This window comes from Bos indicus, chromosome 9 (assembly GCF_029378745.1).
Source record: "Bos indicus isolate NIAB-ARS_2022 breed Sahiwal x Tharparkar chromosome 9, NIAB-ARS_B.indTharparkar_mat_pri_1.0, whole genome shotgun sequence".
In the NCBI taxonomy this organism is placed as follows: Eukaryota; Metazoa; Chordata; class Mammalia; order Artiodactyla; family Bovidae; genus Bos; species Bos indicus.
The window spans coordinates 89,389,749-89,405,354 of NC_091768.1; the positions used below are offsets into that span (position 1 = coordinate 89,389,749).

Genomic DNA, 15,606 nt, shown 5'->3' on the forward strand with positions numbered 1-15,606 from the left:
TAATATGTTGTCTTTTTTTATAGCATCTGTTACACACACACACACACACACACACACACACACACACATCCCGCAATGGTTTGTAAGAGCAGCTTGTACTGGCTCACAAAAGCCTATTGTTAAATTTGTAGGAGTTTTGTACACTGCTTGATCTCAGACAAGAAGCTTGAAATTTGCCATGGTGGGAGTCGTTACACCATGGAAATTGGTGAATGCTACAAATCAAAGCCTTTTTTTCCCTCTCGTGGACAGCTGGTTGTTAAACACTTAGAAGCACAACTGTGTCCCAAACTATTTCCTTAAATAAAATAAAAGGCTGTTAGCATTAAAAATGGTTTTCATGTGAAAGTTTATATGAGCAAAAGAATAAGCTATTTTTGTGTGTGTGTTCTCAGGGATACGGAAAGACCGAAGAGGAGGGAGAATGTTGAAGCACAAGCGCCAGAGAGATGATGGGGAGGGCAGGAACGAAGCGGTGCCCTCCGGAGACATGAGAGCTGCCAACCTTTGGCCAAGCCCCATCATGATTAAACACACTAAGAAGAACAGCCCGGTGTTGTCCCTGACAGCTGACCAGATGATCAGTGCCTTGCTGGAGGCTGAGCCCCCCATAATCTATTCTGAGTATGACCCTACCAGACCTTTCAGTGAGGCTTCAATGATGGGCTTGCTGACCAACCTTGCAGACAGGGAGCTGGTACACATGATCAACTGGGCAAAGAGGGTGCCAGGTAAGAAGACCAAGCTTGACTTTTATTTTGAAGAGCCATTCACTATTCATGAACAGGTTGCCATACGTACCATGGGAGAGATAGTGGGACACAATAGCTTGTTATCTAGTTGATTTCAAGGTTATATCAGAACTGATTAATTTTCAGTAACTATACACTCTTAATTCTCCTGGAAATTAGGAAATAGTGTTTTGAAATAAAAATCTAGATGATTAAAGTCTTTAATCTGACATTATTTTTTTAACCCATCAATATTCACCCCACAAATCTGGGGTGAACACTACATAATAAATGCATTTAATATTATATGTTCACTGTGGCAGAAAATTTTAACACTAAATAATCTATGTCCTATAAAATTTTAACGTTGAGGACTTTTGTTCAAAACACCTAAATTGTGAATCATCAATTTTGCTTTACAAGATTTTATTTTCAGGTATTTATGAGCTAAAGAAATAATAAGTTTTTTTTTTTTTTTTTTTTTTTTACTGAATGCCAAATATTCATTTAACCATCTATTAACATTTTAGGAACAAGGTAATGCAATAGAAAAATCAATTAGGTTCTCATCCCTGAGGGGAGCTTGTGGAAAGATAACAGTGGGTGAAGTTATACTTGATTCTTCAGCTGATATTTTCAGAACTGGTGTTCTTATAAAACATGACTGTTGCTCTATGTTCAGGTGGAAGAACTCTAGTTATTATGGAAACAAGACTAAAAATGACCTCCTCCATACCCCATAATATCCATTCAGGAGCTAACATAGATGAATCAAGGCAAGAGGAAGTTAAATCTTCTTTTCTGGGCATATAGATCAAACAAGTAATGAATTTAGATAGTGACTATCTTGTGAGTTTTCTTTTAGTTCAGTTCAGTTCAGTTCAGTCACTCAGTCGTGTCCGACTCTTTGCGACCCCATGAATCACAGCACGCCAGGCCTCCATGTCCATCACCAACTCCCAGAGTTCACTCAAACTCATGTTCATCGAGTTGGTGATGCCATCCAGCCATCTCATCCTCTGTCATCCCCTTCTCTTCCTGCCCCCAATCCCTCCCAGCATCAGGGTCTTTTCTAATGAGTCAACTCTTTGCATGATGTGGCCAAAGTATTGGAGTTTCAGCCTCAGCATCAGTCCTTCCAATGAACACCCAGGACTGGTCTCCTTTAGGATGGACTGGTTTCTTTTAGTACATGAACTTATTATCTATGAAGCATGTTTTTTTTTTTTTTATTAAACAAAATAAATGAGTTTTGTACTTACATTTTAGAGATTATAGGCCAAGTGAATATATATCTGGCCTTAGATTTGCATTTATTAACATGTAAGCATCTCATCCTTTGAATAAGGAGCCAGCAATGTTGTGATCCAAACTGGATAGAAGGCATCTATTTAGGTGGCAGAGGTTGGGTTACATGGAAACATGGGGATTCACAGGCATATTTAGATTTTGAGTCAGTCCAACTGGCAAATAAAGACTCCCAGCCATGTTTGGAATTAAGAGTTTTAATGAGCACTTCTCTACCTTAATATTTCTTTGTGAGGCAGATCCATAAAGTAAATATTGGAATTTAAATGTAATGTGGTTATTGGTTTTCTCTTTATATTTATTATTGCTTTCATTTTGTAGAAAGGTACTTCAGGAGAAGAACACAGACAAACAACTAATGGTCATATCCCTGAGAGCCAACTCTGAGTTGCTCTTAAGTTTTATTGTTGTATATAAGCCTGTAGTTTTGCTAATGAGTTTTGGTAATGTTAGTTCCAGAGCACTGCTGAAGTCAAATATATATCTTTCATACTTAGCAGTAGATTTCCATCTTGACATTTTTATAAATTTAAAAATTTGAAGGACACTTGAAACAATGGGTTCAGTTCAGTTCAGTCACTCAGTCTTTGTGACCCCATGAAGCACAGCATGCCAGGCCTCCCTGTCCATCACCAACTCCCGGAGTTCACTCAGACTCATGTCCATCGAGTCATTGATGCCATTCAGCCATCTCATCCTCTGTCGTCCCCTTCTCCTCCTGTCCCCAATCACTCCAAGCATCAGAGTCTTTTCCAATGAGTCAACTCTTCGCATGAGGTGGCCAAAATCCTGGAGTTTCAGCTTTAGCATCATTCCTTCCAAAGAACACCCAGGGCTGATCTCCTTCAGAATGGACTGGTTGGATCTCCTTGCAGTCCAAGTGACTCTCAAGAGTCTTCTCCAACACCACAAAAAGTTCAAAAGCATCAATTCTTCAGCAATCAACTTTCTTCACAATCCAACTCTCACATCCATACATGACCACTGGAAAAACCATAGCCTTGACTAGATGGACCTTTGTTGGCAAAGTAATGTCTCTGCTTTGTAATATGTTATCTAGGTTGGTCATAACTTTCCTTCTAAGGAGTAAGCGTCTTTTAATTTCATGGCTGCAGTTACCATCTGCAGTGATTTTGGAGCCCCAAAAAATAAAGTCTGACACTGTTTCCCCATCTATTTCCCATGAAGTGATGGGACCAGATGCCATGATCTTCGTTTTCTGAAAGTTGAGCTTTAAGCCAACTTTTTCACTCTTCTCTTTCACTTTCATCAAGAGATTTTTAGTTCCTCTTCACTTTCTTCCATAAGGGTGGTATCATCTGCATATCTGAGGTGATGGATATTTCTCCTGGCAATCTTGATTCCAGCTTGTGCTTCTTCCAGTCCAGTGTTTCTCATGATGTACTCTGCATAGAAGTTAAATAAGCAGGGTGACAATATACAGCCTTGACATACTCCTTTTCCTATTTGGAACTAGTCTGTTGTTCCATGTCCAGTTCTAACTGTTGCTTCCTGACCTGCATATAGGTTTCTCAAGAGGCAGGTGGTCTGGTATTCCCATCTCTTTCAGTATTTTCCAGTTTATTGTGATCCGCATAGTCAAAGGCTTTGGCATAGTCAAGAAAGCAGAAATAGATGTTTTTCTGGAACTCTCTTGCTTTTTCGATGATCCAGTGGATGTTGGCAATTTGATCTCTGGCTCCTCTGCCTTTTCTAAAACCAGCCTGAACATCAGGAAGTTCACGGTTCACGTATTGCTGAAGCCTGGCTTGGAGAATTTTGAGCATTACTTTACTAGCGTGTGAGATGAGTGCAATTGTGCGGTAGTTTGAGCATTCTTTGGCATTGCCTTTCTTTGGGATTGGAATGAAAACTGACCTTTTCCAGTCCTGTGGCCACTGCTGAGTTTTCCAAATTTGCTGGCATATTGAGTTCAGCACTTTCATAGCATCATCTTTCAGGATTTGAAAGAACTCAACTGGAATTCCATCACCTCTGCTAGCTTTGTTCATAGTGACCCTTTCTAAGGCCCACTCAACTTCACATTCCACGAAGTCTGGCTCTAGGTGAGTGATCACACCATCGTGATTATCTGGGTCATGAAGATCTTTTTTGTACAGTTCTTCTGTGTATTCCTGCCGCCTCTTCTTAATATCTTCTGCTTCTGTTGGGTCCATACCATTTCTGTCCTTTATCGAGCCCATCTTTGCATGAAATGTTCTCTTGGTATCTCTAATTTTCTTGAAGAGATCTCTAGTCTTTCCCATTCTGTTGTTTTCCTCTATTTCTTTGCACTGATCACTGAGAAAGGCTTTCTTATCTCTTCTTGCTATTCTTTGGAACTCTGCATTCAGATGCTTATATCTTTCCTTTTCTCCTTTGCCTTTCACTTCTCTTTTTTTCACAGCTATTTGTAAGGCCTCCCCAGACAGCCATTTTGCTTTTTTGCATTTCTTTTCCATGGGGATGGTCTTGATCCCTGTCTCCTGTACAATGTCACGAACCTCCGTCCATAGTTCATCAGGCACTCTATCTATCAGATCTAGGCCCTTAAATCTATTTCTCACTTCCACTGTATAATCATAAGGGATTTGATTTAGGTCATACCTGAATGGTCTAGTGGTTTTCCCTACTTTCTTCACTTTAAGTCTGAATTTGGCAATAAGGAGTTCATGATCTGAGCCACAGTCAGCTCCAGGTCTTCTTTTTGTTGACTGTATAGAGCTTCTCCATCTTTGACTGCAAAGAAGATAATCAATCTGATTTCGGTGTTGACCGTCTGGTGATGTCCGTGTGTAGAGTCTTCTCTTGTGTTGTTGGAAGAGGGTGTTTGCTATGACCAGTGCATTTTCTTGGCAAAACTCTATTAGTCTTTGCCCTGCTTCATTCCGTATTCCAAGACCAAATTTGCCTGTTACTCCAGTGTTTCTTCGGAGAAGGCAATGGCACCCCACTCCAGTACTCTTGCCTGGAAAATCCCATGGATGGAGGAGCCTGGTAGGCTCCAATCCATGGGGTTGCTAAGAGTTGGGAACAACTAAGCAACTTCACTTTGACTTTTCACTTTCATGCTTTGGAGAAGGAAATGGCAAACCACTCCAGTGTTCTTGCCTGGAGAATCCCAGGGACGGTCGAGCCTGATGGGCTGCCGTCTATGGGGTCGCACAGAGTCGGACACGCCTGAAGCGACTTAGCAGCAGCCAGGTGTTTCTTGACTTCCTACTTTTGCATTCCAGTCCCCTATAATGAAAAGGACATCTTTTTGGGGTATTAGTTCTAAAATGTCTTGTAGGTCTTTATAGAACCGTTCAACTTGAGCTTCTTCAGCGTTACTGATTGGGGCATAGACTTGGATTACTGTGATATTGAATGGTTTGCCTTGGAAACGAACAGAGATCATTCTGTTGTTTTTGAGATTGCATCCAAGTACTGCATTTTGGACTCTTTTGTTGACCATGATGGCTACTCCATTTCTTCTAAGGGATTCCTGCCCGCAGTAGTAGATATAATGGTCATCTGAGTTAAATTCACTCATTCCAGTCCATTTTAGTTCACTGATTCCTAGAATGCCGACGTTCACTCTTGACATCTCTTGTTTGACCACTTCCAATTTGCCTTGATTCATGGACCTGACATTCCAGGTTCCTATGCAATATTGCTCTTTACAGCATTGGACCTTGCTTCTGTCACCAGTCACATCCTCTACTGGGTATTGTTTTTGCTTTGGCTCCATCCCTTCATTCTTTCTGGGGTTATTTCTCCACTGATCTCCAGTAGCATATTGGGCCCCTACTGACTTGGGGAGTTCCTCTTTCAGTATCCTATCATTTTGCCTTTTCATACTGTTCATGGGGTTCTCAAGGCAAGAATACTGAAGTGGTTTGCCCTTCCCTTCTCCATTGGACCACATTCTGTCAGAAGGATGTGTTCCAGAAACAATGGGAATTAAAATTCAAATACAAAACCAGTGGGAGAAGGGCATGGTAACTCACACCAGTATTCTTGCCTAGAGAATCCCATGGACAGAGGAGCCTGGTGGGAAACAATCCCTAGGGTTGCAAAGAGTCCGACATGACTGAAGCAATAGCACGCATGCACATTACTAATGAATGAAGAATTCATGGCAATAATCATCTGTGAAAGTGAAAGTGTTAGTCACTCAGACGTGTCCAACTCTTTGAGACCCCGTGGTCTGTAACCCACCATGCTCCTCTGTCTATGGAATTCTCCAGACAAGAATATTGGAGTGGATTTCTATTCCCTTCTCTAGGGGATCTTCCCAACCCAGGGATTGAACCCAGGTCTCCCGCATTGCAGGCAGATTCTTATAACGTTTTAGAATCTTCTGTATTTAGGAATAAAATGGAGATGGAAACCAAGGGAAGGAAAATATGTCCATGCTTAGGCATTCCACTGTTAAACCCCAGAACTAAACACATTTATGGTAATGAGAAGTACAGAAAAACCACTTTATAACTTGATTTGTTTAGGAGACCTGAACGTTTCCAAAGTCCTTGGGCCAAACTATGTCTTTTTATTTGATGATTTAAAAAAAAGAATTATAAAGGTGAAAATGAAATTATATATATACTATGGTGATAAGATGAAAAATGAGGGAAAAATAGTCTTCTGGAATCATCTTTGAAGATGATTGTCAAGTTTTTCAGAGAATTTGACAAAGTCACATTTTGAAAAGTTTTTTTACATCCAGATACCATCTGTCATTAAAAAAAAAAGCCAACTCACACGAGAAATCTGAAATCTAATATAGACAATACTATGTTTATATGGTCATAGTTTGAGATTAACAATAATATTAATCTAATATAGATTTACCTTATATAGATATACTTTTTGCCTGAGTATAAAGAGCAGTAGGAAAGCCAATTATAGAGGTACCTGGAATTAGCTCTATGATACCTGCATGGAACATGTGGATATCCTCAGACGGCTGTCAGTATAAGAGATTGTGAAGTGACTTCATTTTTCAGATTTTCAGCGTTAATTGAGTATAGTTGACAGATGTAATATTTAAAGTATATGTTACAGTCATTTGATAGACATTGTAAAAGAATTCCCTACATCTAGTTAACTAAATATCCATCACTTTACCAATTTACCTTTTCTTTCTCTAATGAGACCCTTAAGTTCTTTCTTAGCAAATCAGTTATACAGTACAGTGTTTTATACTAGATCCTCAGACTTTTTTCATTATATAGCTGAGAAGTTATACTCTTATCAATCTTTATTTGTCTCATCCTCCAAACCCTGGCAACCACTTGTATATTCTCTTTCTATGAATTTGACTTTTGTTTTTAGATTCCATGTATAAGTGATACCATGCAATATTTATCTTTTTCTCACTGGCTTGTTTTTAATCATAATACCCTCAAGGTCTGTTCATACTGTCGCAAATTGCAGGATTTCTTTCTTTCTCGTGGCTGAATAACATTCCATTTTGTATATCGTTGTAGATACAGATTTATCAGATCTTTTTCCATTCATCTGTTGATGGTCACTTAGTTTGTTTCTGTATCTTGGATACATGAGAGTACAAATATTTATTCTGATATTCTGTTTTCAAACCTTTTGGATGTATATTTAGAATTGGGATTGCTGGATCATATGGTAGTTCTGTTTTATTTTGGCAGGAGTAGGGATCTCTTCACTGTTTTCCACAGTGGTTGCACCAGATTACAGTCTCGCCAACAGTTTACAAGGATTCCCTCATCTCCAGATCCTTACCAACACTTATTATTTGCTGTCTGTTTGATGATAACCAGTGTAATAGGTATGAGGTGATATCTCGTTGTGATTTTGATTTTCATTTCCCTGATGACTGCTTGAGGACCTTTTCATGTATCCATTGGCAATTGTATATCTTCTTTGGAAAAAAAGGTCTATTCAGTTCCTCTGCCTATTTTTTAATGAGACTGGGTTTTTTCTTTCCTTTGCTGTTGAGATATATGTGTTCTTCATATACTTTGGATATTAACCTTTTGTCCAATAACATGATGTGCAAATATTTTCTCCCATTTGGTAGGCTGCCTCTCTGTTTTGTTGGTGGGCTCCTTTGCTATGCAACAGCTTCCTAATTTGATGAAGTCTCACTTGTTTATTTTTGCTTTTGTTGTTTTGCAAATAGAGACAATTTTATTTCTTCCTTTTTCAATTTGCATGTCATTTATTTCCTTTTCTTGCCTAATTACTATGTTAGGACTCCCAGTAAGTACTATGTTAATCAGGAGTCTTGAGACTGGATACCTTTGTCTTGTTGCTGATTTTAGACGGAAAAACTTTCTGTCTCTCACTGTTTGGCATGATACTAGCTGTGGACTTTTTATATATGACTTTTATTATGTTGAGGTATGTTTTCTCTATACCCATTTTATTGAGACTTTTTATTAGGAATGGATGTTGAATTTTGCAAATGCTTTTTCTCTATTGTTTATATGGTCATATACTTTTTCTTCTTCATTTTGTTAATGTTCTATATTGATTGATTTGCAGATGTTGAACCGCCTTTTTATCCCTGAAATAAGTCCCACTTAATCATGGTGTGTGATTCTTTTAATATGTTGTTGAATTTGGTGTGCTACTGTTTTGTTGAGAGCTTTTGCATCTATGTGTATCAGGAATATTGGCCTGTAATTTTCTTTTCTTGTAGTGTCCTTGTCTAGTTTTGGTATCAGGGTAATTATGGCTTTATAAAATGATTTTGGGCATATTTTCTCTTCTTCCATTTTTTGAAACAATTTGAAATTCTTCTTTAAGTGTTTGGTAGAATTCACCAGTGAAGCAATCTGAGCTTGTCTTTGTTGGTATGTTTTTGATTACTGACTCTATCTCCTTACTAGTAATGGTCCGTTAGAATTTTCTGTTTTCATGATTCAGTCTTGGTAGCTTATATATTTCCAGAAATTTATCAGCTTTTTTCCTGTTTGTCCAGCTTGTTGGCATATAACGATTCATAGTAGTTTCTTATGATCCTTTGTATTTGTGTTATATCAGTTATAATATTCTTCCTTTTCTGATTTTTTTTTTCTTGGTAAGTCTAGCTAAAAATTTGTCTGTTTTGTAGATATTTAAAAGAAAACTGTCTCTTAGTTTCAGTGATCTATTCTGGTGACTTTTTAATCTTGACTTCATATTTCCAATCTAATCTTTGTTATTTCCTTCCTTCTACTAACTTTTGACTTAGTTTGTTTTTCTTTTCTGCTTCCTTGCAGTATTAAATTTGTTGTTAATTTGAGCACCATTTTTTTCTTCAATGTAATGAGCACTTTTCTTTTTTTCCTAATGCAGCTGTAAACTTCCTTGTTAGACTGCCCTTCTGCATTTTGTAAGTTTTGGTTTTTATTTCAATTTTTATTTGTGTCCAAGTATTTTTTATTTCTTTTTTGATTTTTCTTTGACTCATCTGTGGTTCAGAAGCATGTTGTTTAATTTCCAAATATTTGTGAATTTTACAGTTTTCTTCTTGTACTTAATTTCTAGTTTCATATCATTGTGGTTGGGAAAGATACTTTATATTTCAGTCTTCTTAAATTTATTGTCTTGTTTTGTGGTCTAACATATGATTTATCCTGGAGAATGTTCCATGTGTGCTTGAGAAAAATGTTTTCTGCTGCTACCAGAAGTTCATCTGGTCTAATATGCAGTTTATACAGTTTAAGTCCAGTGTTTTCCTTATTGATTTTCTGTGTGGGTGACCTATCCTTTGTTTAAAGTGGAGTATTGAAGCCCCCTACTGTTATTGGATTGCTGCCCACTTTCTTAAGGTCTGTTAATATTTGTTTTATGTGTCTAGGTGGTCCTATGTTGGTTGCATAAATGTTTGCAAATATTATTGTATATCATCTTATTGGATTAACCCCTTTGTCATTTTAAAATGATTTTTTGTCTCTCTGTAAAGTCTTTTGCTTGAATTCTATTAATATTTGTCTGATATAAGTGTAGCTGTCCCATTTCCTTTTGGTTTCCGCTTGTATGCCGTATCATCTTCCTATCATTTCACTTTCAAGCTGCGTGTCCTTAAACCTGAAGAGAGTAACTTGTAAGTAGCATATAGTTGGATCTTGTTTTATGATCCGTTCAGCCTTTTGTCTGTCTTTTCATTGGAAAAGGTAGTCCACTTACATTTAAAGGAATCATTGACAGACATTTACTTATTACCATTTTGTTGATTTTTTTCTGACTGTTTTGAATTTCTCTGTTTCTTTTTCCTTCTTGTGCTCTTTTCCTTTGTGTCTTGGTGATGTTCTTTAATGGCGTGCTTAGGTTTCTTTCTTATGATCTTTTGTGTATTTAGTACAGGTTTTTGCTTTGTAGTTACCATGAAACTTATATAACAACTTATAAGCCTATTTTAAGTTGTTAACAACTTCCAAAGCTATATATTTTTACTCTTCTTCAGTTTTATGGTTGGTGTTGTAATTTATATATTTTTACCTTGTGTATTCATTAGCAAATTACTGAAGTTATAGTGTTTCTTTTTTACCATTTTTCATACTAGATTTAAAAGTTAGTAAATACCTACCATGGTTACACATTTGGAGTATTCTGAATTTAACTCTATATTTACCTTATTATTGAGATTTATATATTTTTTTTAACTGAAGGATAATTAATTGAAGGATTGTTGATTTACAGTGTTTCCAGTGTAATGTGATTCAGTTGTGTATGTGTATATATCTATCCTATCTGTCAGATTCTTTTCCATTATAGGTTATTATGTTGAATATAGTTTCCTGTGCTATGCAGTAGGTCCTTGTTTATCTGTTTCTTAGATTTATACTTTGATATGTTTTCCTGTTACTAATTAACATCCTTTCATTTAAGGAATACTTTTAACGTTTCTTTAAAGGCTAGTCTAGTGATGAGTCCCTTCGATTTTTGCTTATCTGGTAAACTCTTGATCTCTCCTTCAATACTGAAGGAAAATGGCTAGGTAGAGTATTCTTGGTTGGTGTTCTTTTTTTTTTTCTTCAGTTCAGTTCAGTCCAGTCGCTCAGTCATGTCTGACTCTTTGTGACCCCATGAACTGCAGCACGCTAGGCCTCCCTGTCCATCACCAACTCCGTAGTTTACCCAAACTCATGTCCGTTGAGTCGGTGATGCCATCCAACCATCTCATCCTCTGTCGTTCCCTTCTTCTCTTGCCCTCGATCTAGTTTTTCTTCAACACTCTAAATATATGATGCCCTGTAAAGTTTCTGTTGAAATATTGCTGATAGTCTTACCTATCTTGTATGTAACAAGTTGTTTTTTCTCTCGGTTCTTTTAAGATTATCTCCTTGTTTTTAACTTTTAATACTTTAATTTTAATGTGTCATGCTGTGAGTCTCCTTGGGCTCATCTTATTTGAAACTCTTTGAGAAGCCCAGATCTGGATATCTGTTTCTTTCTCCAGGTTAGGGAAATTTTCAGTGATTATTTCTTTAGCTTTCTACTCTTTTCACTTTCCTTTTTTTCTGAGACTTCTGTAATGTGAGTGTTGGTTTACTTGATGTTGTCCTTATATAAATTCCTTAAACCATCTTCACTCTTTTTCATGTTTGTTTTTTTTTTTTACTCTTCTGATTGGATGACTTCCACTACCCTGTTTTTTAATTTGCTGATCCTTTCTTCTGCTTGATCTAGCTGATATTGAACCCTTCTATTGAATTTTTCACTGTAGTTATTAATAGTGTATTCTTTTGTACTGTGGTTTCTGTTTTGTACTTATATTTCCTGTGTCTTTGTTGAATTTCTCACTTTGTTCTTGCCTTGTTCTTCTGATCTTGGTACACATCTTTGTGATCATAACTTTCAACTCTTTATTAGGTAAATCACTTATCTCCATTTAGTTAAAGTCTGTTTCTGAGATTTTATCTTGTTCTTTTGTTTGGAACATATTCCTCTGATTTTTCATTTTCCTTGACTCCCTTCATTGGTTTCTTTGCCTTAGATAAAACAATTGCCTCTCCCAGTCTTGACAGAGTGATCTCATGTTGGAGATGAACCTTACTGATCAGCCCAGCCTGAGCTCTTGGTTGTCTCTCAGACCTTTGTGATTTTTCCAAGGTGACTTCTTTGTTTTAGAGGCTCCCAGTAGTTGAGAGTATGCCAAGACCTGTCAGTATCTGAAAGGGAAGGATCTCGGTGAGCATGTAGATACAAACTGATTAGAGCTGGACCTTCAGGTCCCAGCTTTTAACGTATACAAATAGATCTCTTTTAGGGGAAGACTGAGTGGTGGGATTTTGTTTGCTTCTTCTGTGCTGAGCCTTGGAAGGATAACCTCTTAAGAACCCTTTGTTTGCTAAAGACCTGTGGGGCTGATAAGTGCAAGCTCTGCTGGACACTACAGCCAGATGATAAAGTTATGTTTTCCTTAGGTGGCATCTGCAAAAGCTAGCATACCAAGTATATGTACAAGCTCCTTCCAGAGATATATTAGTGATTTGGAACAGGTTACAAGGAGAATGCAGAGATGGTATGTAATGCCTTCCCGGTTTCTGGGGGAGAATCAGTAATTCTCTGCTGCTGCTGCTGCTAAGTCACTTCAGTTGTGTCCAACTCTATGCGACCCCAGAGACGACAGCCCAACAGGCTCCCCCATCCCTGGGATTCTCCAGGCAAGAACACTGGAGTGGGTTGCCATTTCCTTCTCCAATGCATGAAAGTGAAAAGTGAAAGGGAAGTCGCTCAGTCGCGTCCAACTCTAGCGACCCCATGGACTGTAGCCTTCCAGGCTCCTCCATCCATGGGATTTTCCAGGCAAAAGTACTGGAGTGGGGTGCCATTGTCTTCTCCCAGTCATTCTCTAGATGGTGCTAAACTAGAAACCTGACTCTCAGATAGCAGCTCTTAAGGTATGCAGATGGGCCTTTTTCAGGAAAAACTCAGAGATGAATGTATCTGTTTGCTTCTTTTGTACTGGACCCTGAGAAGATTGTGAGTCCTAGTGAGCCCATTAAGAACAATTTGTTTGCTTTAGTATTGTGAGTGTGGTAGATATAAGCCCTGTTGGCTTTCAGAGCAGTGTGTTTTGGGGGCATATCCCTGGGGTGCTAGATATTAGGATCAACCCTTCCCTCCTCAGGGAGAAGCTAGGAGTGGTGAGTTCCCTCCTAATTGTACAGTGCTGTACAAATTTTGAGTGTGTTTATGGTAAGAGTATGTCTCAGTCTTTCCTACCCATTTCAACATGAGTATTTTTTCATTTGCCCAAAGTGAAGGAATCAGTCAACTAGTTTCTGGATTTCTTTTAGGGGAAATCACTCTGCGTGTAATGGAGATATGTCCATGGGAGGTTATGAGTTCAAGGGTCTCCTACATCTCCATCTTGGACCATACCCCCCGTTGACTTCATTTTGCATGATGAATTTTAATTAAAAAAACAGTCAATTCATTGGACTATTTTATTCTAGAAGTATACTTTAGTAATAAAATACTGTCTGAATTTTCAAATGTTGGTGATTTTAAGTTGAATTTCCCTTTATCTTAATATCTAGGGCATATTTTTGACTTGCAATGTCTCTCTACTCAGACTCAAGATATGAAGAGCATTATGATACATCATGCAAGGATGATAATCAAGGTCCTATCTGTAAAGTACTTATAGTTAACCTAGCTAAAGATCACATCATGACACTAATTTTTTTCCTCTCTGCAATTTAAAAAAGCAGCAGCAAGGAGAATGATAAAAACCTACCTACCTACTGCACTCCAGCAAGTTATGTTTTTTCATAACACATGTTACATACCTGCTTTTACTATAGAGAATGATTTTCCTCTTTATCGTTTCCAGTGAATTTGTTAATCTTTAAGAAGCACTTGGGTTTCCCAGGTGGTGCTAGTGGTAAAGAACCCACGTGCAAGGCAAGAAGCATAATGAGTTGTGGGTTCAATCCCAAGTCGGGAAGATCCCCTGGAGGAGGGCATGGCAGCCCACTCCAGTATTGTTGCCTGGAGAATCCCATGGACAGAGGAGCCTGGCAGGGTGCGCTCCACAGGGTCTCAAAGAGTTGGACCCGACTGAAGCAACTTAGCATATATGCAGGCAAGAAGCACTTTACATAATCTATCTGTGGATGGAGAATTAGTTTTAAGAGATTGTTAAATCTCAATTTATTATCATATACATGGTGAAATGTCAGCAAATGCAACATCATTATCTGAAGGTCAAAAAGGAAAAGAAGTATGACTGCAAAGTGGTTATGTTTTTAATTTCTGCGTCACACTCATTTGCATCTTTGACTGGCTGATTCTTAGTTTCAGTGTGAATCAAGTACATTTGATTTTTACCCCCAGAAGCTTGACTTGCACCATGAAACCATTCATTTGACTTATAAAAAATTATACATTTTCCAAAATTCACTATAATTTTGAATACCTGAAGGGCAATTTCATACTTCATGTTTATGTTCTAGTTCTGTCTAGTGGATATTTGGACAAATATCTAGCCCTGGGCTCTTCACTGCCTTTTAAAGGCTGATGAGTAGAAGCCTGACAGTCTCACTGACCCACAGGGACATCTGGGAGGGTTATGAGGATGCTGAGGGTTATGAGGAAGCTGCTGGCCCAGGAAGAATAATACAAAGGACATATGTCGACAGTTGAGCTCAATTTCATGGGAAACATATTACATTACCCACTTATTCTTTCTTTCAGTGGCAAACTAGATGACTTTTCTCCTTCTCCTTTCCTGCCCAAGGCCCTTTCTACTCAATAACTAGAGAGTCCCCACTTCCTTCTGAGCCCTGACTCCCCATCATTTGGCTGTGCATTCCTTTCTTCTTCTGTTTGGTCCCAGGGGGAGGGGAGAGCTTCACTTTTTCTGGGTACACCCCCCATGAGCCCCAACCACAGGTTTCTCAGGAGCTTCTTATATTGTCTCTGGGGGTGCAAGTTTGTCTTAGCTGTGCCAGGGCTCAAGGCTGTGTCTGCCCCTGTGTTTACTAGGAGTCTAGTAATTAGCTTCCTGGACTGTAACTCATCCTCCTCACTCAAATTAGAAATGAACTGAGCTCAGGACATTCTTGTTGAGTGACTTAATAAATGAATGAATGAATGATGCTCTTTGAAACCCCTGATTTTTAAGAAATCTCTAAGCCCTGTTAGAATTCAGTTTTTCCACAAAGTCGATGCGATTTTTAAGGTAAGGGTGTTACTCTTTTTTTCCTTCCTTCAGAAACCACCTGCTGTTCTGACAGTCCTCTCACAGCTGCCTTCATGAGTCTCATTCCCAACCCTTCTTTTTAAAAAAATTAATGTATTTATTTTAATTGGAGGCTAATTATTTTACAATATTGTAGTTATTTTTGCCATACATTGACATGAATCAGCCATGGGTATATATGAGGGCCAAGAGCAGTATCCACAGGCATGGACAGAGCTTAGGCTGAGGACTTTAACAGGCTTCCTTGGCCAGCAGCAAGGTAGTTTCACTTCATGAGAGTGTAATTTAAACCTTAAAATGGATATGGCCAAGAGGAGAGCACAATACCTCAGTTTGGAAATTGGGAGCATCTTTAAGGGACACGTTTCTATTCTGGGAGGTGGATTCCAGGGACTTGGCAAT

General features: G+C 38.3%; 1 protein-coding gene across 4 annotated transcripts in view; it reads left to right on the forward strand.

Annotated features, from left to right (window-relative positions):
* ESR1 (estrogen receptor 1) overlaps nucleotides 1–15,606 on the forward strand; it is a 410,467-nt gene that overhangs the window by 248,002 nt on the left and 146,859 nt on the right. For all 4 annotated transcript variants that reach the window (XM_070796395.1, XM_070796393.1, XM_070796396.1 and 1 more), the window contains one exon: nucleotides 396–731. In XM_070796395.1, coding sequence (XP_070652496.1) covers nucleotides 396–731 — 336 coding nt within the window. The remainder of the gene's footprint in view (nucleotides 1–395; nucleotides 732–15,606) is intronic.